Here is a 26,279-nt window from a genome sequence, read left to right as displayed (position 1 = left end):
AAAGACACATGCACCCCAGTGTTCATTGCAGCACTGTTTACAATAGCCAGGTTATGGAAGCAGCCTAAATGCCCATCGACAGACGAATGGATAAAGAAGATGTGGTACATGCATACAATGGAATATTACTCAGCCATAAAAAAGGAACGAAATTGGGTCATTTGCAGAGACATGGATGGACCTAGAGACTGTCATGCAGAGTGAAGTCAGAAAGAGAAAAACAAATAGTGTATATTAACGCGTATATGTGGAATCTAGAAAAATGGTACAGATGAACCAGTTTGCAAGGCAGAAATAGGGACACAGATGTAGAGAACAAAAGTATGGACATCAAGGGGGGAAAGCGGAGGGTATGGTGAATTGGGAGATTGGAAATGACATATATACACCAATATGTATAAAATAGATAACTAATAAGAACCTGCTGTATAAAAAAAGTAAATGCATACATAAAGTTTATCAGATATTGCCCATTTTCTCTACAAAAGGTATGAACCAATTTATATTCCCACCAGTGTATGAGAGTGCCTGTGTCCACACAGTGTCACCAATAGAATGTGTTTTCACACAGTTTTTATTTTTACCAATGTGATGGGTGAAAAATGGTATCTCAGTGTTTTTAATTTGCATTTATTTTATTAGGAATGAGTTTGACCATTTTCTTAACTTTAGGACTGTACAAAACCAGGCCACAGGCCAAATTTAACCTGTAGTCCCCAGTTTGCTGACCCCTACTTGTAGTCCATTATTTTTCCTTTTTCTTTAGGTATTCCAGTTTAGTGTGTTTTCTTTCTTTGCTTATCTTTCATTTCAACCACTTTCTCTCTGACCCTTTTTACTTCTTTATCTCATTTGTATTCTCTTTGCTGTTTTCAGCCTTTCTTAAATGTCCCTTACTATGTTTTCCTGAAATCATTTAATTTTTATTTCTTCCTACTGTTTATCCTTTTCATTTTTTAACGTTAAATCTCTTTTCATATTCCCGAATGCTTATTTGAGGATATGCAATTGAGTTTGGGGTGCTGTATTACAGTTTTCCTTTGCTTTATCACCATTTTTTGGAGGTGAAGGCAGATTTTCCTATACTGGGATGTTTTCATTCTGATTGTTGTGTTTTCATCTCAGAGTTACTTTGTGTAGATTTGTCTTTTTCTGTTTAGTCATTAGTGGATTTTTTTTTTCTTACAAGAATTCCTAGTTTAAGAGTGCCCTCTTTTCAGTGCAGAGAAACAAAGTATGATTTCTTTAATTTAGAGTGTCTTTTTGTTTGTTTGTTTGTTTAGTGATTGGGGAAGGTTTGTGAGTTCTGTGATTTTCTGGTAGGAGAAAGGTTCTCTTTTGTTTCCCGGGTTTTTGCATTTTGCTCTTTGGAGTTTTCATTTATTTGGTCTTCAGTGGGCCCTTCTCCCTTCCTTTTTTAACTGTCTTCACCAGACTTATGCCCATTGAATGCTGCCACCTTGACTTGCACACTCTCCTCGGTCTTTTCTCTGTAGTCACTGTTCAGTGTTACCAGAGCTCCTACAGTACAGGCATCCTCGCTTTGCCTGGTAGTGCCAGACTGTAATGATGGTCTTGCAGGCTGAAATGATGCACAGTGATTTTAATCATCAGTGGGAAAAATGACACTTGTTCTGTGACCTTTATAATTTTTTGCCAAAACATTAAAAACTATTACTGTTATAAATGTACACAGAATTTTTAAATGGTAAAACCAATGTTTATTTATTAGTACATCATAATTTAAAACATTAGCAATATTGAATATTAAAGTGTTTTCTGTGTAAAAACATTCATCAATAGTAGCTTGAACAGCACTGTTTGTCTTCTCATTATATAATTTATAATATGGAGCAGGCATCTTTTCTGTCTTGGTAAATGATCATACTCCTTTCTAAGTTTGTATCAGCTTCCAACATTCTGTCCTTTGCATTTTCATTGTTGTGAAATATCTGAGAGTTCCTTTTATGTGAAGTTTTGGCCAGCATCTCTTCTCTAGAACATCTCCATCTTTTTCATCAGAGCCACTTTCCTCATTTATGTAGATATTTCGCCTTCACTTGATTTTTCTGACTGCATATCTAGTCTCAATCAGCCAGCACTGTCATGATAGCTGTTTCTTATATTACTCTGTTTGATCTCAATTTCACTTTCAGTGTTAACTGCTTTTCATTTCTTTACTGCACTTTCATCTTTGGTAGCCAGTCTCCTTTTTTGATTATGTTTTTAAAACATCATGTGGGTTTATCACTAAAAGACAAAGAGACAGCACAGCCACACCTTGCTGTCTGTGTGAACTGAAAAACGTGCAGTGACCAATTACTACAGACTTTGAAAAAGGTGACGTGATTGGTCACTGATTGTGATACACATCTATTATGTATGTAATGGTTTGTGGACTGAGGAGCTAGCAGCAAGTTTGTACTTTATGCAGTTGCTAACTGTTAATATATTGTTATTACTGAAATTTGAACCATACTATGTTACTTAACTAAGCGGGGGTACCTGGAATCTGTGTATATTGGAACTGTGCAAAGCAAGGATTGCCTGTATTTCACACTCAGGCTTTTCCTAGTGATTTAAGCTAGTGATTTTAGGTAATCTAAGACCTGCCATTAGCGCCCCTCCTCTCTCTTCCTCTCAAGTTTTTATAGATTGCCCTTGCTCTCTGCAAAAGTATGTCAGGAGTGTGGGATTTGATGTTTCTTCTTCTATAGACAGGAAATTTGAAGCTTGAGCATGTCTTCTAGCTTTGACAAGGTTTCAGTTTTATGTAGTTGTATTGTTCTTATCCTGTTTTGATTTTGTGGGATATGTGGGGAGATTCAAATTTAGGCAGGCACCATTATCATTGGCTACCTAAGAGCCTCAAAATAGATTTGTGTTTATAATGTTATAGGAGTATAAAATCCTTACATTTTCCTTAAATTCATATATTCTTGAAAGTGGGAGAGGAATAAAGGTTGGGGCTTCTTATTGGGTAGAAATTAAATATGTAGGTGCCATCTTTGAACAGTCTATTCTCAGAATATGCCTAGTGCATACATTTACTGATTTGGCTTGGTGAATAAGACAAGAGCAGGTACTTGAAAATGCCTAGATCTATTTCATTGTGGGAAAGAGTGCATATTTTGAAAAATATAAAGGAGAACTGAAATTAGATCAAGAGGCAAAAAATTAGCATAATGACAACTTATTTATTTATTATTATTTCCCTATTAAACTGAACATATTTTTCTTTTTCAGTCCTATGACAATGGGTTGGCACAGGGAGCTGGACTTGAATCTCATGGTAAGGCATCTTAAAATAAATGGACATGTAGTTTCTTTTGTTCCTTCAAATAACATCATGGTATCTTCAACATGTAGGACCTCAGAAGTCTGTCTCAACTCTTGGTGCAGCCTGACTGTCTTCTTTCCTACTTCTCTCTGTTGACACTGCTGTGCCAACTCGAGCCTCTCCTAGGTCAGTAACCATTCAGAGATTATTCAGACCAGAATGTTCAAACAGCACTTTCTGGTGATCATTTCAGCTGTTAGTTGCATGAAAACATCTTGGGATGATTTAAAATATTGTTAGAAAACAGCATGTTTTCTTCTTTGGTGTAATACTAAAAAGCTAGATACAGAATATTAAACATGAATGAATGAATTTGTGAAGAAAAAAATTTTTTTACCTTCCTTAATATAATTGTCCTAAGTCATAGTGATAAAACATTTTGCCACATAGCATATGTTCACTACGTACTTTAATACAGTCTCTCCTTTCACACTTTTCCTCAATTTTGGCAGAACCAGAGTGAGCGATAGTCACTTAGTTTGTCAAAACATCAATAGCCTGAACTCTTTCAAGTGGAATATATCGTGTAGAAGTAAATGTACTTCCTTGCTCCTTTTTTTTTTTTTAAAAAAGAGCCCAGATCAGGGAGGCTCTCTGAGTGAAATCCTTGTTTCCTCTTCATCACAGCAGTGTTTTTGTGCTCACCTGTGTGTCCATCCCTCTGCTAGCACGATAGAGTAGAAAGAACACATCAATATTCAGGTCTCAGCCCTAACACTAGCTATGTGGCCTAGGCCCCTTACTTAATCTCTCTGAGGATTTCCTCATCAACAGAGTAGAAATAATTATATCTTTCTTTAAAATTATTTTTAGAGATATGAGGGAAACTGGTTTGTAAACTGTAAACCATGTATAAACATTTTTTTAAAACACATTCCTTGTGCTTTCCCTAGGACCTGTCCTATCAGGTATCTCTTCCCTCTCTGACATTTTCACTCCCTCCTTCGGTGGTATTTGTAGAGTATACGTGTCACTAAGGGGCGTATAGAAAACTGTCTTGGATTTTCCTCTGAAGCCATACTATAATTAGGACATCATAATTCTTGTGTATGTCTATATGAGATTGGGGGTGGCAGTAGCAATTATGTCACTGGTCATCACCACTTGGTAAGGAGGGATATACTTGTAGTTGCACAAAGAGGAAATCTGGCATCTATAAGAATTTCTGAGAAGACGAGGTCTGGGCTTACTATCGTAAAGCATGTTAATGGGCACTCAGGCGGAGGAGATACTTTGCAGTGCAGGAGACCTGTGGAACAAACACTGTTGTTCCCCAGAAAATGGGATTACGTTCTCTGGGATATGAAACAGAGAGGGCCGCTCAAACATGATACTCTCTGATGGAAAAAAAAGTCTTGCTGAGTCACACAAGTAGTGATTTGGAGTCAGTATGACTCGAGTAGGATCACACCCAGCAAGATCATCATTGATGGGCTGTGGTTCATGCCAAAAAGCTTACATCTTCCTTTTACACTCTTTTTGTCTTGGTAGATTTAAGGTCTAAAGCCCGAGAGGAGGGCTTCCTACTCAGGGTGCCACAGTACAGGGTGTGCTGCAAATGGGCTGTAGGCATGCCAAGCTATTGCCGCCTGAGCCTTTGGAGCAGCCAAGACCTAGGTGTCTAGAGCTCCCGTTTAGGTGCCAGGAGCTCGCTCCTCAGGTCACCGCTGTGTGTTCTGCAAATGTCAGACGTTTTAATGTTCTTGTGTGCTGTGAGGTTAGATAGGCTGAGAAGTACTACTCTAGAAGGCTTTGGTATAGCCTCCCTTCCCTATCTTATCACTGTCTACACTGGCAAGAGAAACCTCTTTCTAAAAAGTAGTCTTGCAGATTGGGCACTCTGAAGTCATGGTGTTCTCCCTTTTTCTCCTTTTATTAATCTTTTTAGAATAGTGGTCCAGGTATGCTATTTGCCCTTCTACACAAATGGCTTGTTCTTTAATTTTTCTGTGTAAGATTCAGCAACTTAAATGAAATATTTCTTTTAAAGTCATGAATGGTCTACATTTCAAATCCAGTGTTTTTTTTCTCATTCCTCATCTTCTATTTATTGAAGCAAATGAAGCTGTTAGCCTCTCCCCCTTCTTTCTTGAAGTATCAATTCCTCTTGTTCTTCTTCCTGACAAGTTGTTTCTGGCTCCTTCACTATTTTTGTTTCTTCCTCTCACCTCTTTATCTTAGTCCAACTTTCTTCTTTTCTTTGGATCATTCATCTTTCTAAATATCAGGACTCTTATACTTGCTATTCCTGCTATATAGAATCCTCCACTCCCATCCCTAGCAAACACCTGGCTTCACTTCACATCCTTCAGGTATTGGCTCAAATGATATTTTTGGAAAAGCCCCCTTTTTAAAATTGCAAACCACCCACAAACACATCTCCTGTTTAGAATTGCACACCAACCACAGATACATACCCCATTCTCTGTCCCCCTTTCTGGCTTTATTTTTCTCCATATCACTTTTATTTTATTTATTTGTTTATTGTCTGTCTCCACATAATATATGCCTCATGAGATCAGAGGTTTTGGCCTGTTTTATTCACTGTTTTATCTCCCACACTTGTAACATGTGGCACATAGTTAAATGAACTAACAGATGGTTCCTTGTCAATCATCCCTGGGGTGATGGCACCCACACTTTGTTTCCAAATCTATACTGTTGCTTCTGAGCTGCATACTGCCTTTCTGTGTGCCTGCCAGGCAGAGCTAGCTACCTTTATATCTCTCAAGCTGCACATTTTTAAAAACCATCATTCTGCTCTTTCCTTCCTTCCAAGTCTGTTTTTGCTACTCAGGAATGTGGAACTATTCTGATCTACTGATTTTTCAGAGAGCCAGAAATCCAGAATTTGGGGCGTTTAATCTCCTGTTCTGTTTTTTGTTGTTGTTCTTAACTTGCCAGTCACACCAGTCCTCCATTAGTCACCAGTTTATAACCTTTTACAGACTTAAAAGGAAAAGAATTTATTTATTAAGCAGCTGCTCTGTGCCAGCTAACAGTTATTCTCACTTAATCCTCACACTAGCCCTCCGAGAGTGGACATCTTTGTATTAGTTAGATTCAATCAGAAGCAAAATCACTATGAATATTAAAGACTAGGAATTTATTATAGGAGTAAGATTTTACATGGTTGTGGAAGAAGATGGAGAAGTAAGGCCCTGAAAGGGGTAGTAGGTGGATCAGGAAAGAGTCACTGACAAGCTCTCCTGAGGCACTGGCACAGGTGGACAAGTGAGACCTTGCAGGGGAATCTGGAGAGCCAGGTGCATCCAGCTGCCAGAATGTAACTGGAAGGCTGTTGTTTGTACATCCATTCGTGGGCCTGGTGTCACTAGAGCAAGAAGTAGAAAGAACTTGGATTCCAAGTATATGGGAGAATAAGGGCAAGCTAGACTCTCACAGCACCTCTACCCTTGTCTCTTACCTTCTGTGCCCACAACCAGGGCAATGGCTACTGCTTCACTTCCACCTTAGAGATCTCACACAGATTTCTCTAGCTTCAGACCATATAAAGAAGGGGATTCTGGGAAACAGTTCTAGCTTAGCCAAGTTAACACAGTATAAAACCACTACAGTGATTATTGTCGTTTTACTCAGAGAAGGTAAGTAACTTAACTCCTAGGCTCACATATCAGGTAAGTGTCTTGAAACCCTATGCTTGTTCAGCAGTACCATTCTGCCCATATTTAAATCTCTTAGTGTAGTTCTCCGTGGTCCAGTGCCAGCCTAGCTTTGTAATGTGAGAGATCCCTTCCATGTGCTCTAGGTTGCAGAGAAAATGTATTCTCCAAATGTTCTTACATGCCTTCTCACCCCTGGACTTTACTAATGTTCTTTTTCCTATACTTGAAATGCTTCCCCTCTACTTCTCTTCATTTCCCTTTTCTTAAACTTCAAATTTTACCCATCTTTCTATGCTTAGTTTCACTGTCACATTCTTTGTAAAATCTTTCATTGTTTCTTGTCCCCCCAGCCCTAAGCAATTTCTCCCTTTTCTATATTCCCGTAATACTTGGTTTGTACCGTTTACTTCTGTTTACCTTCTCTGCTAGGTTGTAAGCTGATCGTGTCTTATTTATGTCATACTCCATATGCCCTTGAATATTGTAGTTGTCCAGTACATATTCGATGAGTTAGTTATGCTGTATTCCACTCTGCATCCGAAAGCTGGGAAGGCTGAATTTAGAATGTGTACTTCTGCTACAGTTTGATGTTAATCAAGTTTTTTCATGTGTTCTTTGTCCTAATTCTGCAGTCTAAATGCTACTTAATATACTGTTTTCTTTTTCTTTTTAACTCAACTGCTGTTCTCCAACACCTGCTTAGCCTGGAGTCCATTTGTCACGAGAACTAAATAGGCACATTGTACCCTTCTAGGCCATGATTATCAAATGTTATGATTCTGTTTATCCTAGTGATTCTTTTATGATAGTACAGTTTTAGGGGAAAATGTTCATGTGTTTTGGAAGAATTAGATTTTCCTACTTCGCTAGGATTGAAACTACTTTTCCTCTTGAGATTCATAATGTAAAAGTTCACATATATTCATTTGATTCCATGATTCTTTTAGAATATCTCTACTCCTTAATCCAGAAGAGAAGTATTAAACTTTACTTGGCCTGATTTCGTCTAAGCATTCAACTCCCTTGAATCTACCTCACTTTACCTTTTTCATGTGGTGTTTAAGAGTAAAATGATGTACTTATTTGTGTACCTGTTTACTTAGCTTTCTACTTTAGCTGTATGTTTGTTGACCATCTTAAATTACACATTTCAGAGCACATAGATTCTTTCAAATTATTTGGTATATACAAATAGATACTAAGAGAATGCTTAAAAACGAGCTTTAAAACCTTATGGGAACAATAAGTTAAAACATAAGTAAAGCATAGCAAACAGAACCAGAGTCAGTAACATCTCCTTTACCCTGCAACTGGAAGAACTGGGGTAGGTTGTAAAGAGAGAACCAGTCCCTCCCAGCTGTGATTTTTTTATGACAGTGGTATTCTGTGTACATTAATTATCCATATAACTGAAGCATTCCACTTTAGGTGGCAAACTTTCAGCAATTTCAGGTGGAAATCTTTCTCTTATTTGTATGTGCCTTAATATTCTCGTACTCTTACATGCCTTCGATACAGAAGGTTATTTTCATAACCTTCTTCAACCAGGGCATAATGAACAGAATTTAATCTTTTCTTGATGAATTCAGATCATTATTATGAGAAGGAATTCTTAAATTGTACTTTAATATATATAGTGATGTAACATTCTCAAAGTTTTTTGAAGCTTGTAGGAATCATTGACCTAATCCTATTTAGCCCCAAAAGGATATTCTAGTTGAGTTCTCGTGCCTGCTTTTTCTTACTGTACTTATTGTCATAATGTTACCTGTCTTTTCTTGCTGTTTTTGTCTGCCTCTAACACTCTTCTAACATCCTACTTTTAATCCAGATTTTTAGAACTGGTGTTCTAAAATTGTTTACACAGGAACCTCTCAGGGGTAAATGTTGATAAGTGAATTTTAGCTTAAAGAATAGACTTTGTAATGACTGTGTTTGGCTACTCAGAGACCAGGCTTACTTCAGAAATTGTCATTTTCAAAATCTGGTCATTTGGGCAAAGTAAAGAGTATTTTTATTTTGAATTGTGCCAGTTTGCTTTAAAAAATCCGAACAATTATTTTGGAGAGTAACAATTAAGTGTGTCTTTATTTCTTGGTAGATAGTTTTAAAGATTATGTACTTTCTCTTAGAGGCTTTATATTTAATGATGTAATAATACCTGAAGTCATGGCCAGCTTCTCATGAAAGAGAAATTGAAACTAGTAGGTCATTGAAGGGGAAATAAGATTGATAGTTGCTAAATAGAAATTATTCTAAAAGGTTATGATAAATTTGTTTTACTTTTATTTTAATTCACTCATGACTAACATAGATCTCCCTTTTTTTTTTCCATTGGGAAAAATTCTGAAGACTAAATAGTTCTTACAGTGTGACCCTTTTATTTATTTATTTTTATTTTTTGACAGTGACTCTTTTAATGTGATAGCTGCCTTGCATTTTCTAGAGAAAATGCTCACTTTTCCTTTGCCAGAGAATACAGCCAAGATTTGTAACACCAGAAGGAAAGTTACAGGATGAGGCATATTAGGAACAATCTATTTAAAGAGATGGAATTAATAAAAATCACTAGGTCAAGTTGTAATAAGTTGGAAATATAAGTATTTTCAAATTGTTTGGAGTTGACAGCAGATAACGCCAATGGAAAGTGGCGGGGGTTTTTTTGTTGTTGTTTTTTCCTTTATGGAAAAATACTGACTTTTCATTTCCCGAGGAAAGTAATTACCTTTGTGACTATATTGGTTCTATTGATGCTGTAACATTTTAATAAACTTAGGGGTATAAAACAACACAAATTTATTCTCTTACAGTTCCAGAGGCCAGAAGTCTGAACTGCATCTTACAGGGCTTCAAATCAAGATGCCAGCAGAGCAGGTTTTTTCTGGAGGCTCCAGGGGATAATCTGTTCCTTTGTCTCTTTCAGCTTCTGGTGGCTGCTGACATTCTTTGACTTCTTGTCTCATCACTTTAGTCTCTGCTTCCATAGTCACAATGCCTCCTCTTTGATTGTAGTTTAATCTCCCTCTGCCCCCCTTTTATAGGGACACTTGTGGTTACACTTAGGGTACACCCCATCCAGGATGATCTCCCCTTCTCAAGATCCTTAACTTCCATCACATTTGCAGAGTCCTTTTTGCCATATAAGGTAGCATGCCCATGTTCAGGGATTAGGACCTGGATATCACTGGGGGGCATTAGTCAGTCTACCATAGTGAGCATGGACCTGTATTGTGCATCTACTTCCAGATACAGTTTTCTTCTCCATACTACCCCCATCCCCAACACACACGCACGCACACACACACACACACACACACATACACATACATACATACACACACACACACACACTCTTGCCCTTTGCTGAAACTTTTCTTCCTTAAATTTCTTAAGCTGACATATAAGCTTCTAGTTTATGTTATATGTGAAAATCAGTCTGTAGCTTTAGGCAGATGGAACCTCAATTCATAATCAATACACTGTCTTTAAGGGAATTAAAATCAGACTCAGGTGATAGAGTAGTAGACAGGGAGTAGGAGTTCTAGATTTTAGTTTCAACTCTCCCATTAACCATATAATTTTGAACTACTTTCTAAATCTTTTTTCATTTAAAAAATTGTTCTTACGGCCTTAAGTTATTTTAATTTTTTTCTATTTCATCAAGTTCATATTGAAGACTCCAGTGCTTAGTGGTTATTTTAAATAGTGAAATTAAGGTAAATAAAATAGTGAAATAAAAGTAAAATTAATTGTCTTTTAATTTTATTTCACTATTTTCTAGAGTTATTTAACCCTTTTTTTCTTCAATCATTTCATATTATTTTCCTAGACATCTAATAAGTTTAAAGTATTGTGTGGTTTTAATTAACAGGAGGATCAACTTTTTGTGGCATTGCATCACTGTGCCTGATGGGTAAACTAGAAGAAGTTTTTTCAGAAAAAGAATTGAACAGGATAAAGAGGTGGTGTATAATGAGACAACAAAATGGTTATCATGGAAGACCTAATAAGCCTGTCGACACCTGTTATTCTTTTTGGGTGGGAGCAACTCTAAAGGTAAGAGAAATAATAAAAATGAGAAACCTTTACTCTTTGTTAATAAAAAAACGGTGCGTAAAGGGTTTGGTCTTTGTAATGTTCATTAAATATTGTTAGGTTTAGGGCAAAAGGTTTTTCCTGTTGCTCTGGCAAAGCTAGTCTCTGTATGGTTTTTCCACAGAATTCAGTTATCTGTTGTACTACTTAGAAATTTCTATTCTTATAAAGCTCTAGTGTCCCAGAACCTATGTAAGAAAGTAGGTGTAATGTCATAAAAAACTTTTACCTGAAACTGATCGGTGGTCTGTCTAGTGAGGAGATCTGTCTGAACATACCAGTAAAGGGTTTATGGGAAAATTTAATCTTAAAAGGTAAACCATGGGTCATTCCTTTAGAAACCATCTAAGGTTTTCTATTTTGTATTAATTTATTTGTATAAGCCTTCTGAAATGTATTGATTAATATGTTCATACATTTTCCCCATCTCTACTACCTTTTGATGTACCTAAATACATAAGCTTATTAGCCATTGCATACCCACAAGTTTTCAATACCTTAAAATTGCCCTTTTTGCCTTTAAAACATATCACCTAGGCCTGATATTCAGGAATCTAACAAAAGTCTATGTTCATCATCTATACACAGTAAGTCCCCTGCATATGAACAAGTTGCGTTCCGAGAGTGCATTTGTAAGTCCAGTTTGTTTGTAAGTCTAACAGAGTTAGCCTAGGTACCCAACTAACACAATCGGCTGTATAGTACTGTACTGTAATAGGTTTATAATACTTTTCACACAAATAATATGTAAAAAACAAACACAAAAAGTAAAACATTTTTAATCCTACAGTATAGTACTTTGAAAAGTACTATAGTGCAGTACCACAGCTGGCATACAGGGGCTGGCCTTGAGTGAACAGGCAAGAAGAGTTACTGACTGGAGATGGGAGAGGAGGTGGGAGATGGTAGAGCCAAAGGATCGTCAGCAACAGGAGACGGAGGGCAAGCTGCAATTTCACTCACGCCTGACGTGGATGGCACAGGTTCTGGTTCCTTGCTGGATTCAGTTCTATCTACTCTCTTGAAAAAACGATCCAGTGATGTCTGGTTAGTAGCTCTTTTTTTCTCGTCATAGATGACACGCTAGCACTGGATTGCATTCTGAATGGCTGCTGCAACCTTCGTGTACCGTTCTGCATTCGGGTCCTGTGCCTCAAAAACTAACAGTGTCTCCTCAAATAAAGAAAATCCCCTTGCCATTTCCTGCATCATGAATCTCTTCGGTTCTTCAGTTACCACTTCTTCCTCTTGTCTCTCTTCATCCTTTCTCTGGGCCTCCAGTTCCATCAGGTCTTCATTAGTAAACTTCTCCTGTTGCACAGCAAGGAATTCAATGAAGTCGTCCTCTTGCAGATCTAGCTTGAAATAAAGATACTGTACTACTGTACTCTATACAGTACTGTACAGTAGAGTACACAAAAGCACAACCACTTGTAGACGATGCACGCATCTGACAGTATACGCCAGACATGTGAACTGACTTACGCGATTGGACATGTGAATGCACGTTCGCATCTTTGAATGTTCACAACTTAAAGGTTCGTATGTGGGGACTTACTATAATATCCTAATTTTTTCTCTTAAACAAAATTCATACATGTGGTTGAAATGAATTGGGAAAATAGAACGATTTAAAATGAAGGCAGTAGTCTCTGTCTCCTGACTTCTAGTGCCATTCCTCAGGTGCACCATATTAATTTTTATAATTATGAAAAATTTCAAACATACCCAAAAGAAGAGAGAATAGTGTATAATGAACCCTTAATATGTTCATCAACCAATCTCAACAGTTGTCATCCCAAAGCCAGCCTTCATTCATCCATATACTTATCCACTTCCCTCACCCTCACTGACTAATATTTTAAAGCAAATCCCAGATACCATATTTTATATTATCTGGAAAATTTTCAGTATAATCGCTAAACAAAAAGAGCTTTTTAAAAACTGGAACTGTAATATCACTTCTAAGAAATCAGCCATAGTTCCTTATCATTAAATATCAAGTCAGGATGATATATATTTCCTATTGCATCACATCAAGAGGCATATAATCTCTGGCTGGCTCTCCTTTTGATCAAAGGGCTCCAGAGTTGTCAAAACAGATTCATCCATTATAAAGTTCCCCATGAGCCTTCTTCACTTTTTTTTATGGTGTTAAAAGATACGTAATGTAATAAAGTTTAATTATTTATAAGTGTACAAAGCACAGTGTTGTGTAACCAATACCACTGTCTATACCCCAAACATTTTCATCATCCTAAACATAAACTGTGCTCATTAAACAGTAACTCCCCATTCTCCCATCCCTCCAGCCCCTGCTAACCTCTATTCTACTTTTTGTCTCTGAATTTACTTATTCTAGGTACATCATATAAATAGAATCATATAATCTACTGTGTCCTGTGTCTGGCTTATATTTCTCAAGCTCCATCCATTTTGTCACATATATCAAAATTTCGTTCCTTCTTATGGTTGAGTAAATATACCTGTTTTATGTATATACCACATTTTGTTTTTCTGTTCATCTGTTGATGGACACTTGGATTGTTTTCACCTTTTGGCTATTGTAAATATGGTGGCAGTGAGCACTGGTGTAAAATAAATATCTGTTTCTGGATAATTACCTAGGAGTGGAATCGGTGTATTACATGGTAATTATGTGTTCAACTTTTTGAGAAACCACCAAACTATTTTCCACAGTGGCTGCACCATTTTACATTCCCACTAGCAATGTATAAGGGTTCCAATTTCTCTACATTCTCACCAATATCTGTTTTTTCTGTTTTTTTTTTTTTTATAATACCATCCTAATGGCTATGTGGTGACATCTCATTGTGGTTTTGATTTGCATTTCCCTAATGATTAGTGATATCGAGCACCTTTTGATGTGCTTATTGGCCATCCTGTGTATCTTCTTTGGTGAAATGTCCAATTTATCTATTTTTTCTTTTGTTGCCCGTGCTTTTGGTTGTTATTCCATGAAATCATTGCCAAATCCAATGTTACGAAGATTTTCCCCGATGTTTTATTCCAACGGTTTTATAGTTTTAGTTCTTGAACTTAGGTCTTTGATCCACTTTGAGTTGATTTTTGTATATGGTATAAAGCAAGAGCTTCAGCTTCATCCTTTTACATGTGGACATCCAGCTTTCCCAATGCCATTTGTTGTAAAGACAGTTCTTTACCCATTAAATTGTCTTGGCACCTTTGTCGAAAATCATCTGTTTATTTCTGGGCTCTCCATTCTATTGCATTGGTCCTTACTGTTTTAATTACTGTAGCTTTGTAATAAGTTTCAACATCAGGAAGTATGAGTTCTTGACGTTTTTCTTTTTAAAGATTGTTTTGGCTCTTCAGGGCCCCTTGCAATTTCATGTGAATTCAAGGATTGGCTTTACCATTTCTTAGGGAAAAGGCTGTTGAAATTTTGATAGAGTTTACATTGAATCTGTAGATTGCTTTGAGTAGTGTTGACATCTTAACAATGTCAGGTCTTCCTATCCATGATGATGGAATGTTTATCCATTTATTTAGATCTTTAATCTTTCACCAGTGTTTGGTAGTTTTTTGCATACAGATCTTTCGCCTGCTTAGATAGGTTTATTCCTAAGTATTTAAATTCTTTTGGAAGCTGTTATGAGTGGAATTGCTTTCTTAGTTTTCTTTTGGATTGTTTGTTGCCGATGTATAAAAGCTTCATCATCTTCTTACGGAATGGTTTTAGCAGCTGTTGAGGATCATTACTTAGGTCCATTATGTCATTGGGGGTTGCTATATGGTGATATTCTATCATTCCCTCTAAATTTATTAACTAGGATTCTTTTATAAAGAAGAATTTCACTTTAACTTAAGGTATGGTTATACCGAGAAAGGCAGATGATTCTTTCTCTTAATTTTAATAATGTTCATTCAGTCAGTGAGTTGGTTCCCTAGCATCCTCTAAAGTTTTCCAATAAAATAATTGGGTTTTAGGGTTTTTTCTTTTTTACCCTTTGAGTATCACTGTGAACTCATAGATTTTAATATATTTTGTCCATTTTAGTCCATTACATTGTTCTTTTTGATGCTCAAATTGTCCCATCTTTAGCCAGTAGGAGCCCCTTCAAGTTGTTTCTTGAGTCTTTTTGATATGACCTTGGTGGTCTTTGACAACTTTCTAAAGGCAACTACTTTTAAACCTTTTTAAAATTTTTAATTCTTATGGATAACTTTAAATAATAACTTTAAATATGCTGATTTCTTGACTTAACACCTTTAGGCATTATCCCAGCTATGAAAACATATTCCCAACCATGAAAAATGAAGATTTGGCCTCCCCTTTTTCCAGCATATTGTTACTGGTATATATTTTTTTTAGTTCTGAACCATTTCTCTTCTTCTCCCTTCTAAACCTTTCAGTTTACCTTTACCTTTACTTTTACAACATCAACTTAGGTGACATTCATATTTTGTGCAGTAACAGTAATCAAATATTTTATGCTTTGCCTTTTTTAAAATTTGAAAACCAGTAATCACATATTAGGGCTGTATAAATACTTTTTATTGCTAAACCAAGTACAGTGTTAAGATTATTGTTCTTTCTTTCTATGTAATGACCTATGTGCCACTTGATGAAAAATGTTTCTAGCATCAGGAGTCTAAAGAGTCTCTGCTTATATTCTATTAATTAAACCAAATGAATGAATAAGTTGGTTTCTTATTTGTACCATAACCTTATTATTGGTCTTGTTTCTCTTTTTGAGAAATAATGCTTCTTTATTAATCATTAATACCTTTCGTGGCTCTCTGATTTATTGACACACTTTCAGCTGCTTTGTGACACTTCTTGAACTTTCTTATCTACTGCTCACCACTCTCTGACCCCGTTCTCTTCACAGTTTGACAATCCTTTATTTTTTTCTATTGAATGGGATCTTCAGAGAAAGGACAAATACATGTCCTAAATCTTTAAGCTACATAATTTTTTTATGCTAAAATTGTATTTGTCTCACCTTGTATCTTTCCTAATTAAAGAGCTTTAATTTTTTACTCTTCTCAAACAAAACTGTCTCTAGCACGTGGTTAATAATTTTTGTTGCTCTTTTTTTGAAATATTTTTAGTTTTCATTACCAGCAATTTGTAACTAATAGTTCAAAAGCCTGTCATAAGAGTTAGAATATAGGTTAATTAAATTGCCCTTTTAAAAATAACTGATGAAGTTGAACATACTGGGAAGTTGTGTTTTGAATGTAGCTAAATGTGATGCAGAGAAGTCAGTTGGGTATGGTTCAAAAGAAGGAAATAGTGAGTGGGTCAAGAAAAGGAGAGTATATTTGATAAGATGATAAAAAAAAGTTAATGTGGTTGAGAATTTTAAATGCTCAAGCCCCCTAGGCTTGCTCTGAGAGCCTTACTTAATTAGAGAAAAGCATATTTAAATTACATATATCTGAAAATTGAGCCAAAGGTCAATATGAAAGTTTTATGTCAATAAATTTATATTTGTAATGTCATTTCAGCTTCTGAAAATTTTCCAGTATACTAACTTCGAGAAAAATAGAAATTATATCTTATCAACTCAAGATCGCCTCGTAGGGGGATTTGCCAAGTGGCCAGATAGTCATCCAGGTAATTTACTTTTTGTATAAATCCAGAGCAACTTTTGTTTATTTTTTGAGTAGATCTTCAAGCATCTTTGTCAGAAAGGGCATATGGTAGAAAATATAGGCACAGTTGTAAACTTACTTTAAATAATGTTTTTAAAAAGGTAAATTGTTTAAGTTTACGGTAGATTTAGGGTCTTTGGGGTGTAAAGGAAGGATTTGATTATCAAGATGTATTGGTATAGTTTGCCCTTTTTTCCATATATTTCACTTAGCAGTGTTTCATCTTGTTGCGAGCAGTAAGGCAGATGGTCTGAATGGTCCCTTTCCAAAATAGAATTGGTTCATCCAAGATCTTTAGGATTACTAGCTATCACTTGAGCTCTGCAGAATAAATTACTCTTAAATCCAAAAGGGAGCTAGTTCTTACTCTTTTCGTAAGTCATTAAATCAGAAATCTCAAATCCTGAATACAGGTGCCCCTCACTGTCCATACTCTTATTCTCTGAATTTTGGCAGATTCAGGTTATTTTTTTAGATGAATACTTTTGCTATATGAACTCTCAGACCATTCACTCTAAAACCCAGGAACCAAATAGATTCAGACAATACAATATTCCATGCTTTCCCAGCTCAGGAAAGGCATAGATGTGAAGAACAGAGGATTCTTGTATTTCATAAGTACTTTTAAAAGGGTTCTTCAGAAATAATGACATTTCTTCAAAATATGTGGATAATTCTGCTATTTTCCAAACCTAGACAGACCATAGTCTAAGCTGCATGCTCTACTATAATAAAGTCAGTAACTACATGGATGCCATCTACAGACCCCTCAGGCCTAGCCTGCCAACACAGCTCATCATCTCCGTGCTCTGCCCTGCCCCAAAACTTTGGTGGCACTAGGCCCAAGTTCAGGCCTAGGATTCTGAAAATGTCTTACCAGTCTTCCTGTAGTCCAGTGCCCCTCCTAGTGACACTGTGTGTGTGTATGTACATTTGCTTAAATGAGAGGAAAGGGGCCAAAGCTCTTTTCAGACTCCCAAAGGGATCTCTGATGCAAAAGAGAACCTCTAATCTAAACTCTTCTGTTAAGTCTGTTACAATTGTTGAAAAACTTTCTTAGCACTCAGAGTCAGTTGGCATTGCACACAAGGCCTTCCCAGGATTTGGCTCCTCTCCCACCGCTAGCATCGTTCTCCAAGCTGCTTGCCCTTCCCCCTTAGGTTTCACCTCCAACAAAATGAATCTATTTATAGCTTCCAAAAAACTCAATTCAAGACTTTGTTAAAAATAAGTCAGAACACTGACACTTTTGATAAGCAAATTGACCAAGTATTAGCTATAAATATATGACACTAGATTTAAGGAATGATTGTTTTTGCAGCATTGCAGTAGTGTCATGGTTTTTATTATTAGTCTAGAACCTCTTCACCTCCTCTCTTGTCATAGAACAGTTACGGTCAGGATATGTACCTGAATTGAAGTATAAATAAGGGGCTCATGGAATCATGTTTTTTTACCTGAAGTGAGCAGGAATATTTCCTGACATCCATATTTACGTGTATTTTCATGCAAACTATGCTTCTTTTTAAAAAATGTACAATGCTTTTAATTTCTAAAGCAAAATAATATTTTAAAATTTTGATATCTGTAACACATAGCTATAAATATGTTTGAAAAGTGCCTCAAGAAAACAGTTCTTTTGGTATTGATTCCATTGTTTTCAATCAGTACATGGTACTATTTTAAAAAATAATGTACTGTTTTAACAAATAATGGGAATAGGGAAATGACAGTCTCTTGAAAAGCATTTGTTATATAAACATACTGAGATACATTTTGATGTTTTACAGTAGCTTTTTTAAAAGAAAATTCTTGGAGCTTTTTTCTAGAGAGATCAGTTGTTTAACATTTGAGTAAATACTTGGATGTAATATTTTTTATAGATATGTTACAATGTCTTCAGTTCCTGTACATTACAGAGCATAGGGAGTCTTTGTATGATAAATTGAATTTATGTGGAAAAGATCTGTTCCCAGAGCTGTTATAAAAATCATTTTAGTAAGAGTTTTTTAAATTAGCTTATTCTTGGTTCTAATAAATCAATCTAGTAGCAGATTTGACACAGAGATTTTATATACATTTATAGGAAAAACTTATGAGGAAAATATATATTTCAACTCTGAAGTGCTTGAATATGTCATCACCTACAGACAAAGAGGGTTTTTTGGTTTTTTTTTTTTTGTTTTTGAGGATTGAAACATTTAACTTCTATTTCATTAGCTTTTACAAAACATCCTTTTGAGAAAAAAAAATTATTCTTACATTACTGGAAAGTGTAAGATCCTATTTTATTTATTCTAAGTGTATTTTCTGTTGCATTCTTTTCCTAGAAAAGTTTCCTTATTTCTGTACAATAAAATTTAATGTTGCTTTTTAATTTTAGAAAAACTGCAAGAAAACTATAATAGTATAGGAAAAATCAAGTTTATTTTTTGTGGTCTGAAAATTAGAGGAAAATGAGCTAGAAGAAACCTAAGTATTCTCTGAAAAAGACATAAAAGGGGATTAACATGGACCTTCATTGGTGAAATAACTTTTTCACAAATAACATTGAGTAAGCACAACTATCTGTCATTCCTTTTTTGAAAAGTAAATGATACTTTTGTGAGTAAAACTTTCTCTTTAATTCTTTTGACACAAAAGATGTTTTGAACTTTAATAGCTCATGAGACCATAAATGATGACGAACTCAAAAACAGAAAAAAATTTTGACTGCTACAAAATCTGCATTTTGTAGCGTTCCCATAACTGCAGAGCTCTGAGCCCTTTCAGAAGTCATATAAGGCTCTCAGGCAAGCAACAGCCTTGTGATTTCAGTGGCCATTTAATGGAAGAAAGTTGCTGCCCCCTGAAAGATGGGAAACAGTAGTGAGGCCACTGTAGAAGAATTGTTATGGTATGAACACTCACATTATTATGACCAAATAGAACGTGTGAGTTTGTTTTTATTGTCAGGTCATATATTTTTAGAATGACTGACATTACCTGAAATAGGGAAGTTAAATATGGTACAGCATTCCAGAATGGATTATTTTGCCTAAGCTTCTTTCATTTAACATAGTATTGTCATCATATATGGTTTAGGAACTGTCAGAGGTAAAACTTAGGGGGGAGGGCTAATGCTACTTAGATTCTGAGGTTTATTTTCACTTTTAAGAAAAAATTTCTGTTTATGATATAAAGCTCCTTGTTTCCATATTCTATAGTAAGCAAAAGGGAAAACCCGTTAGAGTGAGAAGTCTTTTATATCACTGGTACTCTTCCTTTTTGTTCTTTAATCACAGAGGATGTTGGTAATGTCACTCCTTCAGCTAGGAACTGTTCTCCTTTGTTAGTGATGTTTTCTTGCATAATGTATCATCTGATTTTGATCACCTGGTTTTTAAAAATTTGGGGTTTGAGACAGCAAATATTTCAAAAACTGTATTTAGTATTTTTCTAAATTTATTTTTAATGTAGTGATGGGCTGATAAGTAGCTAAAATATTTTGTACAAATAAGAATGCCTGTTGTGATAAAACTGCCTTATTTTCAGATGCTTTGCATGCATACTTTGGAATTTGTGGCCTGTCACTAATGGAGGAAAGTGGCATTTGTAAAGTTCATCCTGCCCTGAACGTAAGCACACGGACTTCTGAGCGCCTTCGAGATCTACATCAGAGCTGGAAAACCAAGGACTCTAAACAGTGCTCAGAGAATGTACACATCTCCACATGACTAACTTTAGATTGGGAGGGTGGGGGGATTTGTAGCCTAACTGTAGCTCAAGGTTAAAAGCCATGTATAACCAAGTGTGCTCTTTTTTTTAAGAGGTAGAGTCTTACAATCGAATCTTGTGCTAATGTCACTTTGGTATATGGTCTTGAGCCAGTAACCTTCGTACTAGGTTTCAAGGAAATCTTTGTTGAAGTTTGAACCACAGTGGACTCTGTTGTGGTTCTTAAATGTTTATATACTGTATTTCTAAGTTCTTTGAGGCAAACTAACTGTATGTATGAAGGTTATCTTTTTAAAAAGCTCTTCAGTACAAAATTGTATCATAAATACAAATCTTCAAAAGAAGTTTACAGTTCACATAGCGTTGATAATCTTCAGGTGAACACTTAGTGATCATTTAAAAAGCTTGACTGCTGATGGTAGAACATTGCTTTAATGAATTAAGTATCTGGGATTATTCTTTGAAAACAGATGATCCCATAATTTTTAAAAAGAAGACTTATTTTGACTTAAGTAAAATGTGCCAATTAAACTTTTGTGGCCTATACAAATGAAATTAACTTCATAGCAAGAATGAATAGGCTTAACTAATACAATAATTTTCTAAAGGGAGATTGTTTTAAGAAGACTATTATGTAACTGAGGGACAAGTAATATAACTCTATGTGATTGTGAATGGGGAAGTTTTGTGCTGTGCGGGTCATTTATTTTAGATGTTGCTGGGGTAAATAACAGTTATGTTTGATTTTAATCTCAAATCATTAGTTCCTTTTTTTTCCTTTCTGCAGAGAAAACAGTCTTATCTAGAAGGAAAGCCATTTAATGGTTTTGTTTCTTTTTCTGAGATATGTGATACTGTAAATTATACTCGTACTTTTATAACTGAGTTATTTTTAGCCATTTGGATTGTTATTTTTAGTTTGTTGCCCCAGTGTGTTAGCTGCTCAAATTTCAAACTGATGATTTTCTAATTTTTTCAAATGAAATAAGTAAACATTTAAGTAAAAAAAATAGCACCACTCAAGTAAAGTTAATGGTGTAGCTCCATACACGGTCATTCATATTTTTGTATTTTCAGGTAAGTGGGAAGGAAATGTACCGTTTAGGGGTTAAGGACTGGGGTTTTGCTTTTCTTTGTTTTGTTTTCTTCATTCTGTGACCTAGCTAATTGTAAAGGAATTAGTATAAAAACTCATTTTTATTAGTAATCAATTTATCAATAAATTACATCTGTCACTGTTGCTCTATGACGTTCAAAGTTATGAGAGTAGTGCTGAAATGGAGAAGGAAGTCTCTTCACCAGAGGGACTGGGTTTCATTTAAAGTCTTGGTGATAATAAATGTTGGACTGTTAGTTTTACAAGTATCAGTATAAAAACTAAGTTACTAATATCACTGTTTAGGTATTGTAATATTTAAATTTTTATTTTAATTTCTTTCCTAGAGTGGAGAAAAAATACCCTTAAACAATGGTCCTTCCCAAAGGAAACCTAGTATATACTTGGAGAAATGATTCATTTATTATTGGCATGCTTAGTTTTAAACCTCAATTTGCCAAAGTCAAAAAAAAATTTTTTTTTAATTAGAAATAAAATCAGTTTTCTGATGGTGGGGATAAAATAAGCCTAACAACAGATGTCATCCTTCCACGAGTTATTCCAGTTTGTACCAGTTTAAATTCTGACAAATTAAGACATCTACATCTCAAACTAACTCATTTCGTAGACATCAGGAGTTAAAATGGCATATATGTAACCGCTTTAGAACTATTCAAAAAGCCCCCATTTTTTTTTTTCCTGAATTGCCATTAGTGGTTGGAAGCTTAAAAAGTTAGTAATAGTAACCGTATTCGTATGAAGGAGAATTCCAAGGTCAAAGTATTTCAAAAAACTACTAAATATTTTCTAACTCCTTGTGTAATTTAATAGCATAAGATTATATATTACAATATGATTCTAATTGATATACTCGTGAGAGACCTCCTTGTGAAACTTTATGGGCCAGTGAATGTTCACATTCCACAGCAGCATATTGACCAAAAAAATACCAGCCCATTGTGAATTGTGGAGAAACTATTCCCAACTTTTTCTAAATAGTTACCTACAAGGAAAGTATTAATAAAATAAATTATAAGCACTATTTCATATATATACTTGGTTCTTTAGCAGTGGTGATAGAATAAGAAGGGGAATATGAAGTCTCAGTAACTCTGTTCCCTATGCTCTACGGCCAACTCCAGTATGGTATTTTTTAGACTATGGTTGGAGAGGCCTTGTTTTGAGCATATGCATGAAAACAAGGTTCATCAGGTCGTATAACACAATTCAACCTATTTATCATCTACAGTGCTTTTAGATTTGACCTATAATATGTGTACATTTTAATTAGATCTTTAAATAATTATTTATAAATATTCAAATTCAAATAGAAGTTTTGCCGACAGTGGTACATAGTTTGAAACTGTTGGGCCTGATAATATTTGAGAGTCAGTATAGTAAGGAGGTGCTCTGGAGTCAGATGACTTGGGTTTAAATCCTAGATCTGCCAGTTCACCAGTGTAATCTTGGACCCTAACTTCCCCTTTGATAAAATGAGGGGGGAAAAATCTAACTCACAAGATTGTTTGAAGATCAAATGAGGTAATACATATAAAGTACTTAGCATAGTACTAAGTAAATAAAGTAAATTCCTAATTATAATTTGTCATAACCATCATAAAATTGTTTTTAAAACCTCTCTTTTCTGTAATAGAGATCTCACAGAGTTTAAACTCGAGGAAGATGATGGCAGCACTGTAGTTTCTGAATCTCCCCATTCGAATCCAGAGTAACTAGGATAGCTATTCTACAAAACTAGATGACAGGGTGTCCCCATGAACTTTAGAATACAGTTTTTTAAGGACAAACCACTGACCAACATAGTTTCAGCATCTGTGTGGGAGGAAGTGAAAGGCAGGCAGCTGGTTTCTGACAGCCTTGAGAATAGAACAATAGCATTGCCCCCAGTTTCTCACTAGAAAGTACAGTGGGCCAGTCTGAGAACAAAAGCTGAAACTGGGAGGGGTTCTACAGGTCCCCATTTGCAGGTAAGTGTTAGAGCAATATGATATGGTCTGATGATTGTGCTAGAGCAGTCTGGGCCCTGTCCTGTCTACATCTTAAGACTAATGAGATAAAGCCTAGCTAGAATTAGAATCCAAATTGGACAGGATAGGTACAATAGGACAACGAGAAGAGAGAGTCCAGATAAATGTTGGGAAGGAAAGTCAATATACCTAGACATTATATGTGGACATAGATAATCTTTTAAATCACTTTTTGAAAATGAAAGAGGAACTTTAGGGCCATAGAGCAAAGAAAAGTCGTCCTAGGGCACCCCTTCCTCCTAAAAGTACAGGAAAACTCATTTCACCCAAAAACAACAAAACCTGAGAAGGATTACAGTCAAAGCCCATTCAAAGTTGTTTTAAGGAATAAAAGAATAAGCAGCCCAATATCCCCACAGACATTGGAAGCACACCAGCAGGACATGACCACAAGACTGATGAAAACCTAGTATTTATTGACTTAAAAAAAAGCCATTATGACAGGAAATTTATAATTTTAGAGCAATATCAATAAAAATGAGAAAAGCTAAGAATTACACAATTGAGTCTTAAAAACTGGAGGAAAAAGCAAACCAAAAGGAAGTAGAAGGAAGGGATTAATTAAAAGGGGGAAGGAGGGAAGACAAGATAGACAAACCACCAGACAATCTTTTCAAGAAAAAAAGGGAGGAAGCAAAAACACAAAAGTTTAAATGACAAGAGAGAGAACATAAAACAGGAAATTTTTCAAAATTATAACACTACTTTGAGTAATTTTATATAATAAATTAGAAAATAATAACCTTTCTTAGAAAAATGCCAATTGCCAAGATTACCAAAGTAGATACAGAAATTCAAAACAAATGGACTCTTTACAAAAAAAAAAATCAGGCCCAGATTGTTTCAAGGGTATTTCTACCAAACTGTCATGATTAAATAATCCTAATGTTGTTTAAACATTTCCAGGGGCTATAAAGAGACTCTTGAGGGCAAAAAACACAAAAAAGGCTTCTAAATTCATTTTGTAAAGTGAACATGATAAGCATTGTTTCTAAAACCTGACAAAGTTTGTACCAAAGAGAAAATTATAGACCGCTCTCACTTATGAATATATCAGTACATAAATGTTAACAGTACATTAGCAAACAATTCAACAGCACTTTCAAAAAATATTAAGTCATGAGTAAGTTGGATTTATTATAGGAATGCAAGAATATTATTAGACAATCCATTAATATTCATCATATTAAAAGAGTTAAGGAGAAAAATCATATGATTATCTCCATCTTTGCAGAAAAGACACTTGACAAAATTTAACATTTATGTTAAATACACTCAATAAGTAGAAATTGATGCGTAATTCATTGACAGTGTACCTGTGCCCAAAAGCCAGCATCTTAATGTCGATACTAAAGTCAGGAACAAGGCCCACTATCTCCTCTACTATTTAACTTTGTGTTGGGGGATTTAGTCAGTGAGACAAAAGAAAACAAAGACGTGAATTGAAAAGGAAGAGGAAAACTTTTAAAATATGATTTTATATCTGGAAAGCACAAAGGAATTTGTTGAAAAGCTATAAGAGAACTTAGTAAAGTAGCAATTGCATACAACTAACATACAACTATCGGTAGCCTTCACCAGACACAAAAGAGTGCATACTCTGATTCCATTTAGATGAAGTTCAAAATGGGCAAAATTGTCTATGGTGTCAGAAATTAGTGCCCTCATTCAATCACTACCTCCCTCCTCAAAGGTAAGCACTATCATGACTTAAATCACCATCAGTTATGTCTGGTTTTGAACTTTCTTTAAGTGGAATCATAATCGACGCATTAGTTTTCAACTGGTTTCTTTTGCTCCACAGGGACTGGAAGAGTACAAGGCAGAGTCTGTGGTGCTGGCGATGTTCTGTTTCATAATTTAGGTGCTGGTTACATAGGTGCATTCACTTTATGAATATTTATCAAGCTGTACACTTATGATCTGTGCACTTTTCTGTACGTATAATTACAGTTCAATAAAAATGTTTACTAAAAAGAATAAAAGACTATATATGTATATAAACCTAAACTAGTTAGAAGATGTTCTTGAAGAGAAGATCCCTTTTATGATTGCAAAAAAAGAAAAAAAAAACAAGAAACATATATGTAAACTTGAGGTCCAAAACCTGTATGAGAAAATCTTAAAACTCTTGAAAGACCTCACATGGCTCTGATGCACACTGAAATTTGAGAACCAATCACTGATTTAGAAAAAGCAGCTTGGGCAGGAGAAGCAAGTAAGAACCCCATAATTATTTGCAAATGTAAATTTTAAAAAGTTTTAGTTAACAGTAAGCTGAGTGCGATTCAACAATGTGCTCTTTGCTCCCACTCCAAAAAAGCTAATGTGATCTTAGTCTGTGGTAATAGGGTTGAAATGTAATGAATGCTCAGCTATGCAAAGAAAATATGACATTTATTTTCTCAAATGGACCCAATCTTCATTTGCCCGTATCTTCGTCTATCAAGCGGTAGCGGAGGCTAAGGAGCGGGGTCATTTAAATTTGTCAGCTAACAATCTCAGTCTCTTCTGATATCAGTGTTTTTTTTTTTCTCTCTTGCTCCTTGTTGGCTGAGTATATGTGCCTCCTGGCAGTTCGTGGGGGCCTCTGTTGCAGGTTGCTGTTTTGATCTGGTGTCTACTAAGGTGTCTGCCGCCAGTCTAGTGTGGCCTTTGCAGGTGGGTTGCTGCCATTTACCGCTAATTGCACAGTCCCAGCACTATGGCCT

The 26,279-nt window shown here is 35.5% G+C and overlaps 1 protein-coding gene across 2 annotated transcripts in view; it reads left to right on the top strand.

Annotated features, from left to right (window-relative positions):
* PGGT1B (protein geranylgeranyltransferase type I subunit beta) overlaps positions 1-25,714 on the top strand; it is a 60,710-nt gene extending 34,996 nt beyond the window's left edge. Inside the window, exons 6-9 of one of the 2 annotated variants that reach the window (XM_029218055.1) lie at positions 3,247-3,292; positions 10,838-11,022; positions 16,561-16,669; positions 20,242-25,714. In XM_029218055.1, coding sequence (XP_029073888.1) covers positions 3,247-3,292; positions 10,838-11,022; positions 16,561-16,669; positions 20,242-20,423 — 522 coding nt within the window. In that variant the 3' untranslated portion in view covers positions 20,424-25,714. Of the gene's footprint in view, positions 1-3,246; positions 3,293-10,837; positions 11,023-11,851; positions 11,998-16,560; positions 16,670-20,241 lie in introns of those variants that run through there. The other variant, XM_029218056.1, reaches the window with a different exon arrangement.
* Positions 25,715-26,279: the final 565 nt, after the last annotated feature.

This window comes from Monodon monoceros, unplaced genomic scaffold (genome assembly GCF_005190385.1).
Source record: "Monodon monoceros isolate NGI ecotype Baffin Bay Population unplaced genomic scaffold, NGI_Narwhal_1 Super_Scaffold_12, whole genome shotgun sequence".
In the NCBI taxonomy this organism is placed as follows: domain Eukaryota; kingdom Metazoa; phylum Chordata; class Mammalia; order Artiodactyla; family Monodontidae; genus Monodon; species Monodon monoceros.
The sequence above is the reverse complement of the archived record's forward strand: the minus strand, read 5'-3'. Positions and strand labels throughout refer to the sequence as shown.